This window comes from Tachyglossus aculeatus, chromosome 17 (genome assembly GCF_015852505.1).
Source record: "Tachyglossus aculeatus isolate mTacAcu1 chromosome 17, mTacAcu1.pri, whole genome shotgun sequence".
Lineage (NCBI taxonomy): Eukaryota > Metazoa > Chordata > Mammalia > Monotremata > Tachyglossidae > Tachyglossus > Tachyglossus aculeatus.
This window is the reverse complement of record NC_052082.1, coordinates 24,579,037-24,605,321: the sequence shown is the minus strand read 5'-3', so window position 1 is coordinate 24,605,321 and position 26,285 is coordinate 24,579,037. Positions and strand designations below refer to the sequence as shown.

The following is a 26,285-nucleotide window of genomic DNA, read 5'->3' as shown; positions in this document are numbered from 1 at the left end:
TGTGAGCCCCAAGTGGGACCACCTGATTACCTTGTATCTACCCCAGCACTTAGAACAGTGCTAGGCACATAGCACTGGATGGACTCCATTCTCCTTATCTCGTTTGAGGAACGTAAGAAAAAAACCAGAGGTTTGGGGCAGGGAGACACAAAGTGTGGTTTTGTTGCAGCCTCAGACATGGCTCGGTTCGGTTGGGTTTGGCTCACGTGGCTCGACTCAGCTCGGCTCAGTTGGCTGAGCCCCTCCTTGCTGCTGCTCCCCGGGGGGTGGGCAGGGGGAGATGAGGGAGGGAAGATCCCCAGAAAGTTTGCAGGGGAGGCCAGAAGGACAGCCCTGGGACCCCGACCACAGGAGGAGCCGGCGGATGGGAACGTCACACTACCTATTGGTTTGGTTTTATTGTCTGTCTCCCCCTTCTAGACTGGGAGCCTGTTATTAGGTAGGGATGGTCTCTATCTGTTACCAAATTCTACTTTCCAAGCACTTAGTACAGTGCTCTGCACACAGTAAGCACTCAATAAATATCTCTTCATTAAAATGATCTGACTCAGTAGCACGCTTTCATCTCAGCAAATTTATCTTTAGGATTATATCCATTAAATTTGAAATAAAATGCTCTAAGGACCTGATGTTTGCCATCTACAAACATGAAAAAGAATGATTTATGAATATATGTGTATGCTTCATTATTTTCTCTTCCGGTGTATTTGTACTACACCCTACTTGGGAGACATCTATTTAAGGCTATTTTGGTGCTACCAAGTGCTAATGTGTTAAATTGTTTCACTACTCATTTGCTACTTATTGGATTGCATGATAACTCATTTCAAACTGTTTTTAAAGACTTTGAGGTACTCAGACACAAGGGTGGTCAAGCACTGTGTTAAAAGCAAGACTACTCATTTTATATGGCAGCAATAAAAAACATATTAATTTTATTTATGCTGCCACTTGGCGCCCATAAAAGGTTTGTTGTAGTGAATGTAAAAGTTCTTTCAAATGGCCAGTCTTACAAGTGATCAACAACAAGTGATCAGCCCCTTCTAGACTGTGAGCCCACTGTTGGGTAGGGACTGTCTCTATATGTTGCCAACTTGTACTTCCCAAGTGCTTAGTACAGTGCTCTGCACACAGTAAGCGCTCAATAAATACAATTGAATGAATAAATATGATTGAATGAATGAATGAATAGTAGGCACTTCAAAATTACCACAATTATTAATTATTGTTATTTAAAGATGAGGTAACTGAGGTCCAGAGAAGTGAAGTGACCTGCCAGGGGTCACACAGCAAAGTGGCAGAGCCGGGATTAGAACCCAGGACCTTCTGACTCCCAAGTGTGTGTTCTGTCCACTACACCTTGCAGTGTGTGTGATTGGGGTGTTGTGACTGCATTGGGGAAGACTTCCTTTAGGAGCTGGAATTTTAGGAGGGCTTTAAACATGGGAATTAGCTGTGGACTGGCTGATTTGGATGGGGAGGGAAATTCCATGCTGGGGAAACAGCATGAACTCTGGGTCAAAGGTGGGAGAGTAGAGAGTGGAGAATAGTAGGTGAGTTTGGGAGGAGTGGACTGAAACCCTGAACTGATTAAATCTCACTGCCCAACTAAGAAAACGGTTAGCAAAAACTTTCTCATTGAAAAACAAATCCAAATGAAAGAAGTTCCCTGACCCCTTTGTCCAGCAGTCCTCAAATCTGCAAAACTCAGATCTCATAAGGCCTCCCCCAATTTAAGCTCTGTGCCATTACATCCACGCCCACTTCACTCTCCCTCTCCCCCATGAACTTGCTATAACTTTCTCAAATTGCATATGATTCTTATGGGATTTCTGACAGGAGCTGACAGAGTCCATATAACTGATTGAAATTGATTCTTGCTGCTTTGCCTGAAGATATTCTTCCAGGGAGTCTTGTTTACCGATAGCTGCTCCATCATTCAATTGCCGTTCTGGGTTTTGATTCATTACTGATAGAAATAATGTATTTCTTAACTTTGAATTTCACCTTTTATTCTCTGTGTAAAACTTTAATTGTTCATTCATTCAATCATATTTATTGAGGGCTTACTGTGTGCAAAGCACTGTACTAAGTGCTTGGGAGAGGACAATACTACAGTAAATGGAGACATTCCCTGCCTACTAGGGGTTTAAAACCTAAATGGGGAGACAGACATTAATATAAATCAATGAATTGCAGAGGTGTACATAAGTGGGTAGGGTAAATATCAAGGGCTAAAAGGGTATAGAACCAAGTGCATATGGGATGCAGAAGGGATGACAGTGCTCTGCAGAAAATATGCACCCGTTAGAATGTCTTTCTTCCTCTCTAGACTGTAAGCTCATTATGGACAAGTAATGTATCTATTTATTGTTGTATTGTAGTCTTCCCAAGCACTTAGTACAATGCCCTGCACACAGTAAGCACTCAATAAATATGATTGAATGAATGAATGAAATACCATTGATTGAAGAAGATCCTGCTGAAAGTGATATTTACTAATCAACCAATCAGTAGTATTTATTGAGCGCTTACTGTGTGCAGAGCACTGTACTAAGCGCTTGGGAAGTACAAGTTGGCAACATATAGAGACAGTCCCTACCCAACAGTGGGCTCACAGTCTAGAAGGGGCAGACAGAGAACAAAACTAAACATATTAACAAAATAAAACAAATAGAATAGACATGTACAAGTAAAATAAATAAATAGAGTAATAAATATGTACAAACATATATACATATATGCAGGTACTGTGGGGAAAGGAAGGAGGTAAGACGGGGGGATGGAGAGGGGGATGAGGGGGAAAGGAAGGAGGGGGCTCAGTCTGGGAAGGCCTCCTGGAGGAGGTGAGCTCTCAATAGGGCCTTGAAGGGAGGAAGAGAGCTAGCTTGGCGGATGTACGGAGGGAGGGCATTCCAGGCCAGGGGAATGACGTGGGCCGGGGGTCGGCGGCGTGACAGGCGAGAACGAGGCATGGTGAGGAGATTAGCTGGTGAGGAGATTAGCGGCAGAGGAGAAGAGGGTGTGGGCTGGGCTGTAGAAGGAGAGAAGGGAGGTGAGGTAGGAGGGGGCGAGGTGATGGACAGCCTTGAAGCCCAGGGTGAGAAGTTTCTGCCTGATACTGATGCTGTGACTGAAAAGGCCAGTGTCGTATCCACTATCCAAACTGCATTATGCCCACACAGAGATTGTCCCTTGTTGCATTACATTGACATGAATGTTGTTTAAGGTTCCCACTGTCATTTTTGCTTTTACTTCCTTGAACCCAAAAGGATTGGCTGGACTTCTTGGTTCCATTTTGTACTTTGTCTTTTGTTGCATCATTGGTCAGCCGTGTAGTTGGCAAAATTCTGTGTGCAACTTCAGCTCTTTGTTGCTAATATTGGTTTTTAGTTGTGCATATATTTTCCGGTGCAGAATATAACACATTGATGTCTCAGCAAAGTGGTTTTCAATCATTTACCCTGTCCTCTCCCTGTCTTTCCCATCACTGTAGATGGCACCACCATCCTTCCTGTCTCACAGGCCCATAACCTTGATGTTATCCTTGACACTTCTCTCTCATTCATTCCACAAACTCAAACCTTCACCAAATCCTGTTGGTCCCACCTTCACAACATCACTAAAATCTGCCCTTTGCTCTCCATCCAAACTGCTACCACGTAAATATAACCTCTCTGTGGACCAGACCATGTTTGGCATCGTTAAATAGTCCCTCAAGCCTTGGAACAGATTTGGAAGACTCAATACTAAAGACTGGCTGGTGGCAAATCCAACTCCCAGTAGCTGTGTCTCTCCAAAGGGAAGGCCTCTCCGAATAAAGGTGTTTCCAGAATCTTACCTTTCCAAATTGCTTTTTATCTTGTAGAATCATCTCTCTCAGAACTGTGATATCAATTTGGTACTGAGTAGTTCATATGTTATCACAGCTGTTCTTCTTCCAGACTTACCACTGTAGTCATCATCTTGTAGAGTCTGTTGCTCTATAGTTATTTATTTAGTATAGGTCTTTTTACCATTATTCATTTTCCCACTTCAAATGCACAACTCATTAGGTACAGGAGAGGCAACCCTTCTTAGGGACACTTTTTCTAGTCCCATTCCTCATTCAGAATTGGGTGTGCCTTCCTAATCGAGGGCAGCTCAGACATCCAGCATGCTGAAGAGCTACAGTTCTGACTCTTTTTCGGTGAACAAGCAAACAATATCCCAAATTACATACTCGGGTTTGTTTTCACTGCAGTTATGATGTACTTCCCCATTAGTTTTAAGTTTAAGCTGTCTCTGATGCGTGATGGTGGTTTTCACTGAGCCTTCCACAGTATCTCTCCCAGGCCTCCTTCCCTTTTGTAGTCAATAGCACACTTTGAGAGATGGTTAGGGAGTAGGTGCAGAAACCACAGAAACAAACCACTCAGTGAACACAAATGATCTCCTTCTTGCCAAATCCTATGGCCTGTACTCCATCCTAATTCTCCTTGACCTCTCAGGTGCCTTTGACACTGCTGACCATCTCCTTCTCCTAGAAACATTATCCAACCTTGGCTTCACTGAAATTATCTTCTCCTGGTTTTCCTCCTATCTCTCTGGCTGTTCATTCTCAGTCCCTTTCGCAGGCTCCTCCTCTGCCTCCAAACCCCTAAATGTGAGAGTCCCTCAAGGTTATATTCAGGGTAACCTTGTATTCTCCATCTATATCCACTACCTTGGAGAACTCATTCACTCCCATGGCTTCAACTACCACATCTGTACAGATGTTTCCCCAATCTAAATCTCCAGCCATGATCTCTTCCTCTCTGCAGCCTCACATTTTCTCCTGCCTTGAGGATATCTGTACTTGGTCATCCCACCAACACCTCAAACTTAGCATGTCCAAAACAGAGCTCCTTATCTTCACACCCAAACCCTATCCTCCCACTGATTTTTCCATAACTGTAGACAGCACCACCATCCTTCCTGTCTCACAAACCCATAACTTTGGTGTAAAAGTCATCTCATCTTTCTCATCCAGCCCACATATTCAGTCTGTCAGCATACCCTATTGCTTCAGCGTTCTCATTGCTGAAATATTCCCTTTCCTCTCCATCCAAAGCACCACCACATTAATCCAAGTTCTTACCCTATCTCACCTGTATTACTGTATCAGCCTCTTTGCTGACCTTCCTGCCTCCTGTCTCTCCTTAATCCAGTCCATACTTTACTCTGCTGCACAGATCATTTTTCTACCAAAATGTTTAATCCACTTTTCCCCATTCTTCAAGAACCTCCATTTGTTGCCCACCTACCTCTGCATCAAACTGAAACACCTTTCCATTGGCTTTAAACCTACTGTCAAAGTGTACATTTTAAGTTGAAGCCTTTGACAGGACATGGAAACCAAATTCTGGACTGTCTTTCTTGAACTAAAGTGTTGGTTTAAAGTTAAATGGTGAGCATGTTCATTCATTTTTGGTTGATTCATATTTGACTTTCTGAAATTCAGAAAGGGTTGACAATTATAAAATCAAATGTGGATCACTGAAACCCAGTCTAGGTGAGCATTGTTTGAAGAAAGCCATTTTGACAAAGTTTAGGAAGCTTAGATTTGGTTGATATTTTGAGATTGTATTGTGTAATGTAGAGATGAGGGATTGACAGTGCTGCTATTCTTGGATAATATTAATGCTACTAAACTTACAGAAAAGATTGATACCAGCCAAAGGTCTTCTTTAAATAAACAATGAAATATAATTTTATTTTACTGTTACAATAAGGGGATCCATAATTTAGCCATTCTCATAGCTTGCCATAGTTTGATAAAGACGTTTGGCACAATTAGGGTTTGCTAAAGGGTAATATTGAATCAATGAAAGAAAATATCATTAATATATCAATCTGTGAGCTACTTGCCTAATAGGCTAATGTGAAAATTAATGACCTTTAAAATGAAACAAATGCATGTGTATCAATCTAATTGGAAAAGATCTGATATTTCATCATTTGCTGGCATCTTTCATGAAAGAGAAAGATAATGAAACATGCTGATCAATTACCGTGTTCAAGAACCTTGGGATCATTCCAGTTCTACAAATAATTCTTTTTTATGCTAGAGGTTAGGCTGCTGAAGTTTCATACAGGATGTAATAAGACCCATATGACTTCTTCTAGAAGGGTCAGTGAAGTTTACAAAGGTCTAGAAAAAAAAGTGTTAGCAATCCATTCTTCCTTTCACTCTGAGTGCAAATTAATGCTTAAAGTAGAGAGAGTCTCAAACACTTCCTCTCCTTTTTAGTCTACTTTTATGAGATAGCTAAAAATGATATGTTCCCCCCACTGCCCCCACCTCAGATAGCCATTTATAACCATGCTACATATAGGACTAAACACACAGATAAATTTAATCTCTTCCAGTTTTATTATTTCTCATCACAGACTTGCACCCATTATTTCACCATGATTTTGTTTTGTACTTCTGAATACTTTTCTGTAAAGAAAGAAATCATTAAAAAAAAAAACTTCAGAGAATAATTATTTATTTTGGCATTTCCTTTGGTTGGCTATCATGCACTTTATCAGTTGGAGAAGAATCAGAGCATGTAATCTGGGGAGAGGTCTGATACAATTAAATTAACCAACCTTATTAAAGCTTAGTGGTGTTGCTTTAGAGATCAGTTTAGGCCACTATCATCATCATCAATCGTATTTATTGAGCGCTTACTATGTGCAGAGCACTGTACTAAGCGCTTGGGAAGTACAAATTGACAATATATAGAGACAGTCCCTACCCAACAGTGGGCTCACAGTCTAAAAGGGGGAGACAGAGAACAAAACCAAACATATTAACAAAATAAAATAAATAGAATAGATATGTACAAATAAAATAAATAAATAAATAAATAGAGTAATAAATATGTACAAACATATATACATATATACAGGTGCTGTGGGGAAGGGAAGGAGGTTAGATGGGCCACTACTCATCATCTCTTCATTATTAAAGCCATTTCTCCTGATAGGCATTTTTCCTTGCATATTCTGTGACTTTGGGCAAGCCACTTAACTTCTCTGTGTCTAAATTACCTCATCTGTAAAATGGGGATTAAGGCTGTGAGCCCTATGTGGGATAACCTGATTACCTTGTTTCTACCAGTGCTTAGAGCAGTGCTTGGCACATAGTAAGCACTTAACAAATACCATTATTATTATTAATAGTATTATTATTGAGTTGGACAGACCATAGGCCATCTTGTATTTGCTTCCTCTAGCTCTCAGTTTGAGCCTCTAGAAACAATTCTGTAATCTTAACTGGTCTACTGCACAAATCTAAGGGTGCTTACATAAAAAAGAAGAAAGACCCTATATTCTGAAATTAGGGCAGAGCTCTTCAGCATGGACTTTTCTGAGGTTCTGCAGAGGACTAAACCAAGGAAGAGCTTGGATCCTTCTATTTCACCTGTCTTTGATAGCTGTTCAGACCAACACTGCTTTCTGTGTCTGTTCCATTAAAAATGTATGCCATTTAAAGCTTACCTCTACTCAGGCTTGAAGGCTTACATCAGGATTTTATTCTGCATAGAAGGAAAATTCCTGATGCCACTTGGGCCAGGTTTCTCACTCTCAATCAATAATGGAATTTGTTTCATTAAATATATCGTCCACGAGAATGACCAGACATACGGTCATTGCAGACATATTTTGAAAATAAAATGCATAGAATCAGAGTAGGGTGACGGTGCCTCTTGCTTTGGGTGGGACAGTCTTGAAAATCTATGATTTGGGGACCATTCAAAGTTAATGTCAGGGCACACGAATAATAATAATAATGGTTCTTGTTAAGCACTTATTATGTGCCAAGCACTGTTCAAAGCACTGAGATAGAGACAAAGTAACCAGGATGTCCCATGTGGGGCTCACAGTCTTAATCACTATTTTACAGATGACGTAATTTAGGCACAAAGAGATTAAGTGGCTTGCCCAAGGTCACACAACAGATGAGTGGCAGAGCTGGGATTAGAACCCACGTCCTCTGACTCCCAAGCCCGGGCTCTTTCCAATAAGCTACCCTGCTTGAAGCTGGCTGTTTCTTTATGAGAAAGAGCAGGCAGTTCAGAGCAGTTGGTGGGAGGATTATACCTTGCAATGACTTGTGGAGCCTGGAATTCTCATCTAGAGTCCACTTTATTTTGGACGAGAGTTTTCAAAAGCAATTAGAAGAATTGTAACTGTCAGTGTGCCCTCCAATGGCCCCTTTCTGCTCACCCTGCTGGCTGATGATATGGTCAGGCTGTTAAAGAATAAAGGGTCACCGTCTGAGGCTTTTTTAAGTGTGTACATCTCCCGACCCTGTTATCCTCCCTTAGGTACGCACCCCATTGCCACAGCACATTTGTACATATCCCTAAACTCTGTTGTATCCCCCACTTGGACTTCATTTTAGTATCCGTCTCCCTGCTAGATTGTAAGTTTCTTGAGTGCAGGAATCATTTGTGCTAACTATTTTCCCAAATGCTTAGTACAGTGCACAACAAATAGTATGGACTGATTGAAGAGCTTTCCTGGAATTGGTTAATAAATCATTTTGCAGCCAGTACCCATTTAAAAACAACCAAGTCATAGAGAGAACCTGGTATTGCAGAATCAAAATGATAAGGCCAGGCAAAAGATGATACTCTCAGACAAAAATGTGGCAAATCCTTTCTTATTACAGAAAAGCTAGAGGAAATAGGTGCAGGATACTGACGACCACCCAAAGAGGTTCACAGAAGCCTGATTCTCCAAATATCAACAGTTCCACATTTGTTAGTATAGCCAGAGATGAGCCAGGTTTGGACTGGGGAAGAAATAGATTGTGTACAGCAGATTTAGGCTTGAGATGTAAGAATGTGTAACAGAGATTAATGTTTTACAGCTGCTAAATTGGTCTGGTATACAGACACAGCTGATGGGCATTGCAGCAGGAAGCTGAAGATAATAGCAAGCAAAGAGACTGTTATACCAAATCAATGTAAATATACACCAATGAAGAAAATGTTTTAAAGGCTTCAAATTTCATTTTCGTCATAATTTTCATTCATCTTCTTTACTCTCAGATCACTTCCTGCTACACATCCCATCTGAATAATAATTCTTTTTTGTCTGCAAACAATATATTTCAGTTTTTCTGTTGCTATTCCATGGCTTATTCATAATTGCTTATAGTAATAATAATAATAATAATGGCATTTATTAAGTGCTTACTATGTGCAAAGCACTGTTCTTAGCCCTGGGGAGGTTACAAGGTGATCAGGTTGTCCCATGGGGGTGCTCACAATCTTAATCCCCATTTTACAGATGAGGTAACTGAGGCACAGAGAAATTAAGTGATTTGCCCGAAGTCACACAGCTGACAATTGGCGGAGCCGAGGTTTGAACCCATGACCTCTGACTCCAAAGCCTGTACTCTATACTCTTCACCTCCAATACTGAAAATTAGATTTAGCCATTTATACGGGATTTTGAAGCTCTCCATTGAGAAGACTGAGTCTAATTTGAGTTTTATTTTTTGTATTTGTCCTTACAACAGACAGTTACTTTTCCTTTCTTCTTTTATCCAAATAGCAGTTACACAGAATGGGCAGTGGCCACTCTGATCCAGAGATGAATGTGTTGTGAATATGTACCTAAAGTCTCAGACTTCAGTAAGGACAGACAGTAGTGCTTATGAATGGTCAACTTCTTGGAAAGTCAAGCTTATCATACTAGATTGTAAACTCCTTGAGGGCAGAGATTGTGTCTATCAACTCTACTGTGCTGTACTCTCCCAAGTACTTAGTACAGTCCTCTGCACTCAGTAAATACTCAATCAATACCATTTATTGGTTGATACGACAAGTGAAGAGGATGCACAGTATCTGTTCCCAATTTATCCTTAGGAAAACTTTCTCCACCAAAGGGCTGGAGTTATAGGATTACTGGTACCGACTTCCATGTAATTCTTAGTGCAGTGACATACAGGGAACAAACAAAATTCAGTATCTTCACAATTTCTTTTGTTTAATTCTGGATGAAAATCTCAGGGCCACTTTTTAGCCCCAGGCAGACCATAGGTTCTGCCAGGTATCATTCTAGTAATCTGAACTGTGTGTTGGCTCAGGAATATTTCTAAAACCTAGTCTCTAAAAAATGTAGTGGATTTACTCAACTATCTCTTAATGTCCCTAAGGTCTTAGTGGGACAAGGGTCTCCAAACTGATGATCCTCAAAGAAAATTATGCTGAAGCCTCAAACCCTATTCCTACTTCGTAAGCTCCTTGAGGGCAGGGTTACTGTCTACCAAATCTATTGTTCTCTCTCAAATGCTTATCCCTCTCTCCCTCCCTCTTTCTCCACTCTTTCTCCTAGGGTGTGCTCTCTCTCTCTCTCTCTCTCTCTCTCTCTCTCTCTCTCTCTCTCTCTCTCTCTCTCTCTCTCCCCCTCCCTCTCTCCTCCAACTCTTCCCACCTCTCCCCATCTCCTTCCCTTCTCTATTCTTTCCCCTTCTTTCCTCCATCTCTTTCTTTCCCCTTTCTCTCTCCTCTCCCCCCAACTCTTCCCTCCTCTTTTCCCCCTCCCTCCTCCTCCTCTCCCCAATTCTTTGCCCCTTCTCTCTCCCACCTCTCTTCCCCTTCACTGTTCCCCCTTTCCCTTCTCTTCTTACATTCTCATCCCAGCCCCACATAGTTCCCCCATTCTCCCCCCTCCTCCCCCACCACCAACCTTTTCTCCCTCCTCTCCCCTTCTTTCTCTCTCTGGCATCCATAAATAGTGTTTCAGGTTCTGGCTTTCCTTAAATTCCTAGGGAGGAAGAAAAAGGCCAGCAGAGTCAGGGGAACTGGACAGAGAGAATAAGAAGTGATGATGAGAATAAAGGCAGAAATCATACTTCCTGCTCTACAATAATGCAATATACCAAAGCTCATTAGGAAAATCCCAATAATGAGGATTTTCCACAGACTTAGCCTTGATGCACTAGAAGGGATTCCTAAGGAAGAAGAGCTTAGAGGCTGACACAGTCACTTAAGTTTCAAGGGGCTGCAGCTGGGGAGGGTTTCATTGTCACCCCGCCTTCTGCATCACATAAAAACCTGCGTTCCCCCAACCCCTGAAACTCTTTTGTATGGTCTTATCATACTTTATTATTTCCTCGATTAATGTATTTAAGTATCTCTTTCTCCAGTGACTCTAAGCTCCTTGATGTTAAGCTGGGTTGGTTTTGCACATAGCAGGTGCCCAGCAAATGTTATTGATACATTTGTCACAGAGCTAACACGAATGAACTCAGACTGGACTTGGATACCACCTCCAGCCTCTATGAGGCAGAGGGCATAGGACCCCATACTAGAAGTGGCCAGAAATTTTCTCTGGGTGGTATACATGAGGGTCACTGTGGCATTGCCAAAGCCAGGCTATTCCTGGGAGGGATGTGGACTAACTGAGGGGGTCAAGTGGAAAGGGTGAGCTGTTCCAGTTTAGCAGGAAGATTATGATCGAATTGGCCACACTAGGTTTGAACAGCAGGACCCATGGAAGTCCCACTGATGGACAGGGAAGTTGTAGCCATTGGGCGGGGTTAGAGGAAGTGGGGTGCGGGGGAAGAGGCTCTGTGGCAGAAAGCTGTATCCCCTATACCAGTAGCAGTCAGCTGTCCAGGGTGTACCAACCCCAGCAGCTGAACCGCTACAAAGTAACCTTCCTGCTGCTTGTCCGCAAACACCATGATTCCTGTTTCTAACCTCAACATTCGTCTTCAGACCTTCACAGCATCACTAAGATCCACCCCTTCTTCTCCATCCAAACTGCTACCACATTAATCCAAGCTCTAATCCTATTCCACTTTGATTACTACATCAGCCTCCCTCCTTGCCTTCCTGTCTCCTCTCTCTCCCCACTCCAGCCCATACTGAACTCTGCTGTCCTGATCATTTTCCTACAAAAACGTCTAGAACATGTTTCCCTGCTCCTCAAGAAACTCCAGTGGTTGAACAGCCAACCCTGTGTCAAACAAAAACTCCTCACCCTTGGCTTTAAAACACTCAATCACTTTTCCCCCTCACCTTGCTACTCTTCTGCTATAAGCCAGCCCGCACACTTTGCTTCTCTTATGCTGACCTTTTCACTGTACCTCAGTCTCAACTGTCTCTTCCACATTCTGCCTCTGATGCAGGAATGCCCTCCTTCATCATATCCGTCAGACAATTACTGGCCACCAGTTAAAAGCCTTATTGGTCACATGTCCTCCAAGAGGCCTTCCCTGACTAAACCCTCCTTTCCTCTTCTCCCACTCCCTGCTGTGACACGCTAGCTCCCTTTATTCAAAAGTGCTCTGCACACAGTAAGCGCTCAATAAATACGATTGAATGAATGAATCCCCACATCACTTATGTACATATCTGTAATGTATTTATTTGTGCATTTATATTAATGTCCATTTCCCCCTCTAGACTGTAAGCTAATTGTGGGCAGGCAGTGTGACTGATAATTTTATATTGTACTCTCCAAGCACTTCGTACAGTGCTTTGCCCACAGTAAGAGCTCAGTAAAAGTGATTGAAAGAATAGATGAATAAATGGGTCATTTCCACAGGGAGTGCTTGACTGTTGCTCTGCCCATACCTCAGGTTGCCCTGTGCCCCATTCCCTTTTATTCCCTTCTTCTCTCTTCTATCTCATCCCCTTCTCCACTATAAAGGAGAAATGTTCCTTGGAACATGCCTCCTTCCCCTGTAGCACCCTTGTATCAGCTCAAATGTCTGCACGTTCCACCAATTTTAAGGTTTTCAGATCAAAGTTCTGCCCCAAAGAGCATATAATGAAGTCAGCATAGACTCTGACATTTTGACATTTTACAGTCTAAATGATGATGTCTCATCACCTCAGGGAAATAGAAACCTTAGGGAAGGAAAAGATAAGAATAAGGGAGGAAGGGAAAAAAGGAAAAGGAATATAGAGGAAGTGGTAGGATAAATCAGTAAATCAATCAATTGTACAATTGTCCACGGGATGACGGTTGAAAGTCTACATGTCTAAGTGATCATGTTTGTGTAAGATCCAGGCCGAGTGTTTTATAAAGAATTTTAAAAGCTGTCCTTACCCAAAAGGCACCAGCTGTTATGAAAAATATAAGATAGTTATTGAATTGTGCAGGGGAGACAATATATCACCTTTCTATTTAGGGAAGAGTTTAACCGTGACTTTGAAAGAGCAATTGGTGAACATGGAAGAGTACAGGAAAAGACATATGAAAGCAGGAAGTTAGGAATGAGATATTTAAAAGGCATAGGAATCCAGAGGAACCTAATATAACCAAAGTATTTGGGTCCTAGTAATGGATTTATAAATCACCTTGCTTCTCAAAAGTGCAAGAACATTTTCATATATTATTTCACCTTCACAATATATTCTGTGAAACAAGTTCAGACAGAGATCATTATTTCTATGTTACAGATGGAGAAATTGAGTCATAGAGAATAGTTATGCAAAGTTCCTAAGAATAGAGAGGTGATTAGAAATAAAGTTTTCTGACAGTCTTTCCAGTGCTCTATTTTCTAATTTTCCCCATCTCTCTGGAGCATGCATGATTTTAAAACCACTAAATTTGAATAGGTTGTTCAAGAGGATAAAAATACTGACGATTATGCTAGCAGCAATGGCGATCCAGTTAATTAAAGGTGGATACTAATGTTGTAGGTGCAGGCATTGGAGACTAGGAGAAAAGTCAGTAGAAGAAAGTTGAAGAAAAATGGAGTGGAAAGTCAAGAGAATCCCTTGTCCGTTAAAGGAAGAATCCATTATTAATCTGGAAAACCACTGACTTTATTATGCAGAGGCTTTTGTTCTCTAATTTCATTTTTTTTAGATAAAATAAATATCAAATATTGGAAAATTTACCAAAAAAGGAGATACCGGATAAGAAAGTCTCTGTTATTTTTCACTTGTAACAGTTTGAATATTTGTCAAAACCAAAGGGTCAGATTGATAGGCTGATACAAATGATTTGAATATTCCAAGCTTTACATGACATAAAAAGAATTATTCATAGGAGGAAACAGCAATAAAAATGTAAATAAAGGTCTCAGCAGGCAGTATACACATAGGTATCCATCAAATCCATGATTTACAAGGCATATGCTCTACGTTTCATGATGGGATTATTTAAACATCTCAGTGAGATAATGAAGTGGTGAAACCAGGGCTATGTGAATGTATCGGGTTTTTATGAAATACAGTGTTTCATTTTCTAGCCCGTTTTTGAGCCCATTGTTGGGTAGGGACCGTCTATGCATGTTGCCGACTTGTACTTCCCAAGCACTTAGTACAGTGCCCTGCATACAGTAAGTGCTCAATAAATACGACTGAATGAATGAATGAATGAATGAATGAATAAACAAAAATCACAAATTAAAACTTTTTTTGAGGCTCAAGTACCCTAACTTCTATATTCTGCTATGCCTAGATGTATTTTTTTCAGTTTGCATTTTCTTTTGAAATGGTGAACCAAGATAGCTTGCTTTGTTTGCACAAGCTTCAGAATTAAATTAGTTTATGCATTTGTTCTCGCCTCTCCTTGGATTGGGTTTCTAAGTAAACAGTTATTTTCATTAAATTCTCTTTTATTTGGTTTAAAGTTCTTTAGTTACTGGAATTATTCAATGTAACTGTACCAATTTCATTTTACTTTCATTTCAAAGATCTGTGTCCTGTTTTAAATTGGATTTAATTGGTTTGCTTTCATTTTCTTTTCTTTAGGCTCTCAGTTCTGTGCTACTGTTTTTTTTGGCTGAGCCTGACTCCTGTCCAGCTCTGCTAATTTTAACAGTATTTTTATAAACTAAGACATCTTAAAAAGTTGGCAGCATAAAGCAAATGTTCATTGATTTTATTTCTAGTGAATGGAAGTCATTTACATTGGGGAAGAAATAGCACATGGTCTTCACCAATGTGTTATTGTCACAGGCCAGGGGCAGCCTGGGAATCTGGAGAAGAAGTAGGAACAACCTTTCCTGCTTTCAGCCCTAAAATGATGAGCGGTTTTTGGAAGCTAATCAAAGAGCCACAGCTGTCAAAGAGAATCAATACCAGTTTGGAGGTTTGTTTTACAAACCCTTGAGCGGAAACAACTGCGGTCCTTGAAAACCTCCAAAATATCACACCCACTCAAGAAGAAATATTGACATGGTCAGGTCATTCTTTCAGTATGTAGAACCTTGGGGCATGGTCAAAGGAGTATCTTATTATTATTGTCATTATTATTAGTAGTAATAGTAGCAGTATAATTAATAATTGTGGTATTTGTTAAGCCCTTACTATGGGCCAAGCACTGTACTAAGTGCTGGGGTGGATACAAGCAAATTGAGTTGGACACAGTCCCTGTCCTGCTAGAGGCTCAAAGTCTCAATCCCCATTTTGCAGATGAGGTAATTGAGGCCCAGAGAAGTGAAGTGACATGCCCAAGGTCACACAGCAGACAAGTGCAGAGCCGGGATTATAATTCATGACCTTTAGACTCTAAAACCCATGCTCTAACTGCTATGCCATGACATATTAGTAATAATAGAACTTATTGAAAATGTATTTTGTGCATAATATTGTCTTAGTCTCTCCATCTTCAAATGCCATTGGGTCACTTTCGATCCTTAGTGACTCCATGGACACACCCTCTCCAGAACATCCCATCTTCTACCTTAAAATAGTCCTGGTATGTGTATCCATGGAATTTTCTTGGTAAAGATACAGGAGTGGTTTACCATTGCCTTCTTCCACTTAGCAAAAACTTGAATCTCTGCCATTGTCTTTGACTAACGTTTTGATCACTTGACCTGTGACTCTTTCCTATGCCACTGCTACCCGATTTGGCTACCTTTGAAAAGCTTACAGAAGTAAATGACTTTAGGAACTTTATGATATGGGAAAAATCAGGTTACTTATCCCCCAATTATAATACAAGCTAGCAGGATTGTTAAAATTATATATTTCATTATTATTATTATTATATTCAATAAGTGTTTACTGTGGCGGATGCAGGTTAATCAGGTTGGACACAATCCCTGTCCTTCACAGGGTTCACCGTCTGAGTAGGAGGGAGAACAGGTATTTCATCCCCATTTTACAGTTGAGGAAACTGAGGCACAGAGAAGTGAAGCCCAAAGTCACACAGCAAGCACTTGGCAAAGGCAGGATTAGAATCCACATCCTCTGACTACTGGGCCTGTGCTCTCTCCTTTAGATCATACCACTTAAGAAATATATAGCTATCTCGCAGTGGTTGTTTTCAAAAGCGATACTACTGATAGTGGGATCCCAACATTTGTGCCTGGTCTGCCTGAAAAACCCAACGAGAGACTGACAATCCTTATGCATAAAAAATAATCCCTTGGTGAGCTGGTGTGTTTGCCCCTTCAGGTCCTGTCTCTCTTTCAGAACCTGACTCTTGGTATCCCTATCTTTAGTAAATTGATCTCACTCATCACTGTACACAGCACCACTGTCCTTCTTGTCTCATAAGCCTGTTACTTTGGCATTGACTCTTCGCCCTCATTCAACCCACATATTCAATCTATCACTAAATCCTGTTGGTTCCACCTTCATGACATCGCTAAAACCCATCCTTTCCTCTCCAGCCAGAGTGCTACCACATTTATCCAAGCACTTGATTACTCTATCAGCCTCCTTGCTGACCTCCCTGTCTCCTGTCTCTCCCTAATCCAGTCCATACTTCACTCTTCCTCATAAATTTGTATCTCACCTCTGACCTCTCGCCCACATCCTGCCTCTGGCCTGGAATGCCCTCCCTTTTCATATCCGACAATTACTCTAATCCACCTTCAAAGCCTTATTGAAGGCACATCTGCTCCAAGAAGCCTTTCCTAACTAAGCCCTCATTTCATCATTTCCCACTCCCTTTAGTGTCAACTTGACTTGCTCCTTTTTTCACCACCCTCTCCATGCAGCCTCACAGCAATTATGTACATATCCATAACTTATATATTTATATTAATGTCTGTCTCCCCCTCTGTAAGCTCACTGTAGGTAGGGAATATGTTTGTTATATTTTTGTGCTGTATGCTCCCTAGCACTCAGTGCAGAGCCCTATAGGTACACCATAAGTGCTCAATAAATATGATTGATTGATTAAATGTCTGCTCCTTGAAAGTGATTTTTCTGTCAAATCACAAGAGTCTACCACTATATCATACTGGTTGCTTGTGATCGTGCTTAGCTGGGTCTTTAAAAGAGAAAGCTACTTTAATGATGTGATCTTTATGTATCATATTCAAGGTCTTTATCATCTTGTCAAAAACCTGAAAATATGTTATCACACTTGACAACACTACCATCCTCCCCATCTCTCAAGCCCCAAACCTTGGCATTATTCTTGATGGCTCCCTCTCTTTCAACCATTGTATTTAGTCTGTCGCCAGTCATTGCCGTTTATTCCTTCACACATTTCCAGGATCCACCCTTTATTTTCCATCCAAATAACCACCATGCTGGTCCAATCATTAGAACTACTGCACAAGCATCCTGGCTGATCTTTCTGTCTCTGGCCTCTCCCCTCTCCAGTCCCTACTTCTCTCTGATGTCCAGATCATTTTTCTCAAATGTCATGAGGACCTGGCTTCTCATCCCAGCTCTACCACTTGTCAGCTCCGTGACCTTGGGCAAATCACTTTACATCTGTGTGCCTCAGTTATCTCATTTATAAAATGGAGATTAAGACTGTGAGCCCACATTCTACATGGACTGTGTCCAACCTGATTATCCTGTATCTATCCCATTACTTAGTACTTTGCCAGGCATAAAGTAAGCACTTAACAAATTCTATTTAAAAAAAGATTAAAATAGAGCATATGCATCGATATATGTGTGCAAACCAAAGGTAGCTGCCATGATCAGAGATAAAGAAAATTACAAGGGGAAAGAGTTTTGGAGGAGGTGGGTTTTCAGGAGGGCTTTGAAGTTGGGGTATGACATGGTCTGGTGGATTTAAACAGGAAGATAATAACAGGGAGGAGGAAGGGTGGGAGTGATGGATTGCAGATGGGAAGGTCAAAAGCGAAGTATATTAAGAAAGTTAGTTTCAGAGGGGTAAAGGATGCAAATTAAGAAGTAGCAGCTGAAGGGGAAATTACTTAAGAGGAAGTGAGCCAGTAGAGAACTTTGAAGGAAATGCTCAGAAACTCCTGGGATATTTTTAAGGAATGAAGAGATGGGGACTGAACAACGTCATAAGAGATTATCTGGGCAGCAGATTACACTTTAAATTGCGGTGAGGAAAAACTGGCACCATGAACAACAGGAAAGAGGCTCATGCAGCTAGATAGGTGATGACAAGAATTTGAGCCATGATAGCAGATGCAGATGTGGAGAGGAAGGGACAGATCTTGGAAAAACCTGGAAGAATTTTTGAGACAGGTAACATGAAAGGTTAAAAGTCCAGAGGAATTGAAGATAACTATATTGTAGACTTCTGTGCCAGGGCATTGTCTGTTATAATAGAAATTTGGTAGGTGGATTAGGTTTAAGAGGGAAGGTGAGGTTTTCCAGTATTGAGTCCAAGATACCTGCAGGACAACCATGTGGCAGTGTTCTGGAGACAAGAGAAGCAGCGTGGCCTAATGGATAGAGCCCGGGCCTGGGAGTTAGAAGGACTGTGTTCTAATCTTGGTTCTGCCAGTTATCTGCTGTGTCACCTTGGGCGAGTCACTTAACATCTCTGTGAACCAGTTGCTTCATCTGTAAAATGGGGATTGAGACTGTGAGCCCCAGGGACTGTGCCCAACATTATTAGCTTGTATCTATCCCAGCGCTTAGTACAGTACCTGCCACATAGTAAGCACTTAACAAACAAATACCATGAACCATCCTGTAACCTTATATGGTAAGAGGCTGAGGTTGGAGAGAGAGATTTGGGAGTCATTTGCGAAGAGATAGTAGCTGAAATGATGTGAGCGTAAACTCCCAGAGAGAATAAGTGTTTAGCAAGAAGACTAGGGAAACCATAACAGAATATTAAGGGATACCCACAGCTCAAGGATGAAATACTAAACAAAGTCAGGGCATTTGCATCGAGAGAGAACAACTGACAGGGAAACCATGGGAGCCCAAAAAATTGGGAGAGGTAGAGATAGACCAGAGGTTTCAGTAGAGGCAGTTTTGGGGAATGAGATTATGAGAGTGCAGGGGAAGGATAGGAAATTATGATATTAGAGTGATGTCTGCATAGGTGTGCAGTTACCATTTCTACCTGATGCAGAGGCGAGTGGGCAGCATTGGAGCTTACTGAAGCGTGGGGAGATATAGACTGAACTTTTTTTTAGAAAAATGATCATGCTGTAAGGATTGGAGTTGGGAAAGACAAGAAACAGGGAGATCAGCAAGGGGATTGATGCAGTAGTCATGTAAGTGCCTGGATCAATGTGGTTGCAGTTTGGATGGAGAGGAAATTAGCAGAGTTGAGTTGTATGTGGAAACAGACAGATGGCAGGTAAGAAGGATCATCGCTGTGGATGTGGAAGTCCCTGAGAAGCAGTGTAGCTGAAGGGAGTGAGAGTTGGAAGAAGACTAAGATGCTAAATTTGTCACAGAGATTCAGAGGGGACCCAGAAGGGCCATTGAATATTTAATGGCTACCAAAAGATGTAAAGGATGGTAGAGGAGATGATGTGAACCTTGAATGATGTGAAGGTAAGAGATGAGGGGAAGAAGATTATTTGAAAGCCTTATTGGAGGGCAAGGAGTCTACCGTTTCCACAAAACTTACTTGGTCAGGAAAGTGGAAGGAGGAGCGTGGCATAGTGAATAGAGCATGGGCCTGGAGTCAGAAGGACCTGGGCTCTAATCCCATCTCCACCACTGTCTCTTGTGTAATCTGGGCAAGTCACTTCACTTCTCTGTGCCTCAGTTACCTCATCTGTAAAATGGGGGTTAAGCCTGCAAGCCCCAAGTGGGACATGGACTGTGTCCAAACTGGGGAAGCAGCATGGCTCAGTGGAAAGAGCATGTGCTTGGGAGTCAGAGGTCATGGGTTCGAATCCCAGCTCAGCCACTTGTTAGCTGTGTGACCTTGGGCAAGGCGCCTAACTTTTCTGTGCCTCAGTTACCTCATCTGTAAAATGGAGATTAAGACTGTGAGCCCCACGTGGGACAACCTGATCAACCTGTATCCCCCCAGCGCTTAGAACAGTGCTTCGCACACAGTAAGTGCTTAACAAATACCACCATTATTATTATTATTATTAGCTTATCTCTACCCCAGTGCTTATAACAGTGTCTAGCACATAGTAAGCGCTTAACAAACTCCATTAAAAAAGAGAGAGAGAGCAATACAGAGCAAACTTCTGACTGTACCCCTGAAGGGAGCATGGATGAATAAGTCAGGGCAGACCCAAGCGCAGTGACTCTGATTCCCTGAGTCAGGAGGGATTCCCTAGCCTACACCTGAGTGGAAGCAATTCTAATGCTCTATTAAATTGCAAGAGGAGAATCAAACTCTCAATTTCAAGAAGACCAAATTTGATCACCGGTTATATTCAATCAGTGGTATTTTATTGAGCACTTGTATTCAGAGCATTGTACTAAGCACTTCTTGCTGTAAATGACTGAAGCAGAAATATTTTAAGACCCCTTGGGGGAGCTTGAAAACATTTAACAGAAGAGAAGCAGCATGGCTTCTTCTGGAAGTGGAAAGAGCTCGGGCATGGGAGTCAGAGGTCATGGGTTCTAATCCTGGCTCTGCCACTTGTCAACTGTGTGACTTTGGACAACTCATTTAACTTCTCTGTGCCTCAGTTACCTCATCTGTAAGATGGGGATTAAGATTGTGAGCCCCACATGGGACAATCTGATCACCTTGTATCCCCCCAGCGTTTAGAACAGTGCTTTGCACATAGTAAGCGCTTAACAAATGCTATTATTATTATTTCTATTATTATTATTATTATTATCACTTCAGTACCTGCATGTCCAGGAGGTAACCCAAGGCGGTTCTGAAATCATGTCCCTTCCAGGAGATTTTTCCTGATTAACCGCTCATCTCCCTACCTTGTTCCCCACTGAAACTGCCACTTCAGGACTTCTACATCATCTAAGCACTTGGGTCCTGACATCCTCCATCCTTGTAGTACTTTCATTCATATTTTTATTCTCTATTGACTCCCCATACCTGTAATGTATTTTAGTATCTGCCTCTCCAGCTGTCTCTCACTCTTTGAATGAAGAGATCACGTCTACTCTCTCTATTCTGCCAAGTGCTCAGTATAGTGCTTTGCGTGGAGTAAGAACTCAATAAATGCTGCTGATTGATTGGTATATCTGCTGCAATCACCTTACGTAGAAAAAATTTCCTTTTGATGGGATGTGGAAGATAAAGTAATGCAGTCCTCTAAGCGAGAACTCCTTGGTGTTTTGGCAGATGCTATGTTGCTTGTAGCAGAAAGGCTAGAGGGGCCATTCAACATCGAGTCCGTCATGGATCCTATCGATGTCAAGATCTCCGAAGCCATCATGAACATGCAAGAAAACAGTATGCAGGTGTCGGCTAAGGTATGTGGCAGTTATCCCTCATCAATTACTAAAATAGCTGTGAAATAACTGGCTCTACACCCAGTTTGATGGATTCCAAGCAATAGCCAAATCACTGCAAGTGGTATTGTTTTTTCAGCTAATTCATTGGCTGGTTGCAAATTGCCTAGCCCATCACAGACTTCTAATGAAGTAGAACTGAAATGAGAAGCCGCCTTTTAATTCATTACTTCTCAACTGTGAAGAATTTGGGACTGTTCAAAAGTTTAAGAAAGCCAGACTGTAACTATTGTATCTCATATGGGAGCACTTTTCAGAAGTTGCTCTGCACAAAGTAAGCACTCAATAAATAGGATTGAATGAATGAATGAACATCAGAATCTTGGTTCAGATTTACCCTGTTTCTCTCTTCATTCATTTCTAATTATGACTTCAATTGCACAGCCTAGTAAAATTTGCAACTTTGGGGATATAGGCAATGAAATATTATCTAAAACTTCCTGTTATGACCATTCAGAAAATATATCTCTCTTCCCTAGCCCCCAACTTGGCATAATTTTATTCTGGCAAAGTAACTGGATGAACTGGTAATTAAGAAAAGCAGCTCTCCTAATTTAAACAGTATTTGTGCACATATAGATGTAAGTACAGAGAAGACAACAGGATGTGTTGGTCTCACAACTGTGATTTCAGCCACCCAAGAGATATTTATCTTACAACCAATATTGTCATTTTCAGAAACAACCGTAAACTATTTATCTATAAAAACACTTATTTTTGATACAGCTTATAAACATGAAAAGCAATAAAAGTTTTTGTTGAAGAAAAAATTTATATTGAAATCAATCAATAATATTTATTGAGCTCTTACTGTGTGCTCAACACTCTACTATATGGTTGGCATTTAATAGACATGCTACCAGCCATTGAGTAGTTTACAATCTACAGATCAAGTCCTCGTGGCTCAGTGGAAAGAGCATGGGCTTTGGAGTAAGAGTTCATGGGTTCAAATCCTGGCCAATTGTCAGCTGTGGGACTTTGGGCAAGTCACTTAACTTCTCTGTGCCTCAGTTACCTCATCTGTAAAATGTGGATTAAGACTGTGAGCCCCCATGGGACAACCTGATCACCTTGTAGCCTCCCCAGTGCTTAGAACAGTGCTTTGCACATAGTAAGCGCTTAATAAATTCCATCGTTGTTATTATTATTATTATGATTGTACTCTTTTATGTTCATACTCGCAGAAGTAAGTGTTCTTTGCAGAGTAAAAGCATTCAGCCTTCTTGAGGCGAGGCCATAATGACCATCTCCTACATTATATATGGTGCCATTACATTATGCTGTGTAATTATAACATAAGGATGCCATCAATCAATCAGTAATCAATCAATCAATCGTATTTATTGAGTGCTTACTGTGTGCAGAGCACTGTACTAAGCGCTTGGGAAGTACAAGTTGGCAACATATAGAGACGGTCCCTACCCAACAGTGGGCTCACAGTAATATTTTTTGATAGCTTAGTTTGTGCAGAGCACTTGGGAAAGATGTTGGGAAACACGGATCCTGCCCAAAAAGGGATGATAGTCTAAACAACATTTTGTAAAAAAGCATTTCTCTGCTATCCTCTTCTCCTTGCCCTTTGACTTAACGATCCAGAGCAGCTCTACTCCTAAACCTTGATTGCACCCTAACCTCAACAGTCACTTCCAACCTTCCACCATCTTTGGGAAAGATGGTAACAGGGCCATAAAATCATCATCTTTAAGTAGGGTAGCCACAGACCCATCTTTGAGAGAAGCCGCATGGCTGCCATCAATGGAAAGTCCTGTGCAGATCTTTCTTTTCATTCCTATATTATCATTCTTTTTTTAAATTTCCTTTCCTCTTTGCTTTAAAATGTTTTGGCTTTATCCTGTTTTGTTGGTGGGGGGTTCTAATTTTCCTTTCATAATATTTTCTTTGATTCATTATTCTCCGACTATATAAATAATATCTTCAGTCTGATGAGCTTTCCATTTGGGGAAGAATGGCTTTTTCCTCTTTGATAAATTCTTTTATCCAGCCAATTAGCCACTCAGTTTTGGTTTTGTCATCTGTTGGTTTTTTATTGTTATTATTATTAATCATACTTATTGAGCACTTACTGTGTGCAAAGCGCTGTACAAAGTACTTGGGAGACTATAACACAAACATTCCCTGCCCACAACAAGCTCACAGTCTAGAGGAGCTCACAGTCTTTTGTTCTGTGTCACACTTTAAGGAGGCCACTAATAGTACTCAAAAATCCTACACAGTGAGATGCATGCGATATCTCTTGCAGGGTAACATAAAGATAGCACAAGCCCCATCTGCTCAACCCACAACATGGAACATTTCTCTATAGGGATCCTGGGCTCTCTAACTTACCCCAAAGCTGTTGACATCCGTCACCACTTCCGAACTACAGAACTTACTGGCAAAAGTTGAGGCAGAAGGACACAGGGAACTAAAAATAAAATCCTAGACATAGTGGAGTATGATGTTGTATCTATACTGGATAGGGACATATCATCTGGATATCAGACTGTCTTGCAGAAAACTGGATGACTGTCCAACCCAGTAAACTGGTCCTCTAAGTCTGGAATCTGTATTCCTACTCTGATTTTACACACACACACAAAAAAAAAAATGCATAAGGTTTGTAGCCAGTAACAGATTTAAAAAATGAAAAAGACTACGTATTTTAGAGACAGAGACCTGGGTGCTGAAGATGCCCAGTGGATCCCAGAAAAAACACTGACTGGAAGATACTTCAAGAAGCCACCATAAAAGCAACATTCCAATGCTCACCCAAACACAATTCTTTGCTTGCCTCAAATATTTCAAATATGGCTCTCTTTGCAGCTGGTTTTTTTTTAACCCTTCTATTCCATAGAGTTAACTACCACTGACGTGGCTCGAATTGGAGCCAGTAGCTGCTCACTAATTAGGGGCCATATAGACATTTTGGAACCCAAAGAAATAAGATAAACCTCTCCTTGAAACCGTTCTGTGTAGTTACTGTCAAAAAAATGATCATTCTATCATTTTTGCAGGAGAGAAGAGACAATGCATTCATGAATATTTATTTTTATAAAGCAATAGATTGAAGTCCTCACTACTCTGGAAAAGTGCTCATGGACTCCTCTCTAGCGATTAAATAGAGAAAAAATAAAAGGTCTTGCTCCTTCAGGATGCTCAATATCTAAATAATAATAATGATAATGACATGTATTAAGTGCTTCCTATGTGCAAAGCACTGTTCTAAGCACTGGGGAGGTTACAAGGTGGTCAGGTTGTCACACGGGGGGCTCACAGTCTTAGTCCCTATTTTACAGATGAGGTAACTGAGGCACAGAGAAGTTAAGTGAGTTGCCCAAAGTCACACAGTTAACAAGTGGCAGAGCCAGAATTTGAGCCCATGGCCTCTGACTCCAAAGCCCAAGCTCTTTCCACTGAGCCACGCTGCTTTTCGATCAGAAGTCTACTGAGAGCCCACTGATTTAATCTCAATTACTTCCCAACCTAAAGAATGTATCGCTGTCATTATCAAATGAAGGTACAATTCTCTAGTAGCCAAATTAAGTGAGCAAGCGCAAATGAAATCTACTTTGAACCAAAATCTTTTTATGTCACCTATTAATCCCAACCTCTTACCCATCTAAACATTTATCATAGCAGTTAGCAAAGAAAAAATCTGTTGGTCTGAGTTCCACATTTTCTTCTTCCCCTACCTGATGAGGGTCTCCCCTTAATAATTTAGTTCACTTTGTACTCCAAATTTGAACAGCTCACAGTCAATAGATGGCATTAATGGAGGTCACATTACAGAAGCATTAAAAGTTGCTATAGACTGCCAGATTTTTTCCAGCCATTATCTAGGACTTCTTGACTTAGACAGAATTATCAGCCGAACTAGAACAAAGCACTTTATATATATATATGATGTATGGTTTGCAATATCCTTTTCTTTAAAGAATCTCAAAGTGTTTTTTCCTTTGTACCCACTACAACACTGAGCCACCCCCAAAATAATAACAATAATTAATTGTAATATTTGTTCAACTCTTATCCAAGCACTGGGTATGATGACCAGTTTCACTGCCCTCCACATTTAGGAAAGGGAAGAGAATTCCAGGAGAGTCATTCCTTGATATTCCTCCCTGAAGTGTAAACTGAACCATTCAAAGAGAAGGACTGGGGAGGAAACAAAAGGGCCTGACTGATGATGACTGAAGCAGTGTGGCCTAGTGAATATAACACAGGGAGATATCAGAGATAATCTCTGGAGGTTTAGAATCCACTGCCAGGACTCTCGAGGAGCTAAGCTCCTGTCCATGAATTGGAGAGAACTTGGGGGGCGGTGGGGTGAGTAGGGTGCCCTAAAACTTGTACTTAAAAGAATGAGAAACCCAGAAGGTTTTAGGACCTAATGGAAGCTGACCAGGATCCAGGACTCCTAGAGTGACTCCAGAGACTCTTTCGGCCAAGATTTAGGGCTGGCAGTTCTCTACTAGCCAAGTTAACTGAGCAAGTGTAAATGAAATCTACTTTGAACAAAAATCTTTTTATTTTACCTATTAATTCCAACCTCCTACCCCACCTAAACATTTATTATCCTGTATCTATTTATCCTGTATCCTCTTGAGGCTCACAATCTAAGTGGGATGGATAGAGAACAGCTATTCAACCCCCATTTTACAGATGAGTAAAGTGAGGCAAAAAGCAGTTATGCCAAGGTCACACAGAAGG

The 26,285-nt window shown here is 41.1% G+C and overlaps 1 protein-coding gene across 1 annotated transcript in view; it reads left to right on the top strand.

Annotated features, from left to right (window-relative positions):
• GPC6 (glypican 6) overlaps window positions 1-26,285 on the top strand; it is a 772,215-nt gene that overhangs the window by 638,925 nt on the left and 107,005 nt on the right. Inside the window, exon 5 of the mRNA XM_038759586.1 lies at window positions 21,406-21,536. Within this exon, the coding sequence (XP_038615514.1) occupies window positions 21,406-21,536 (131 nt within the window). The remainder of the gene's footprint in view (window positions 1-21,405; window positions 21,537-26,285) is intronic.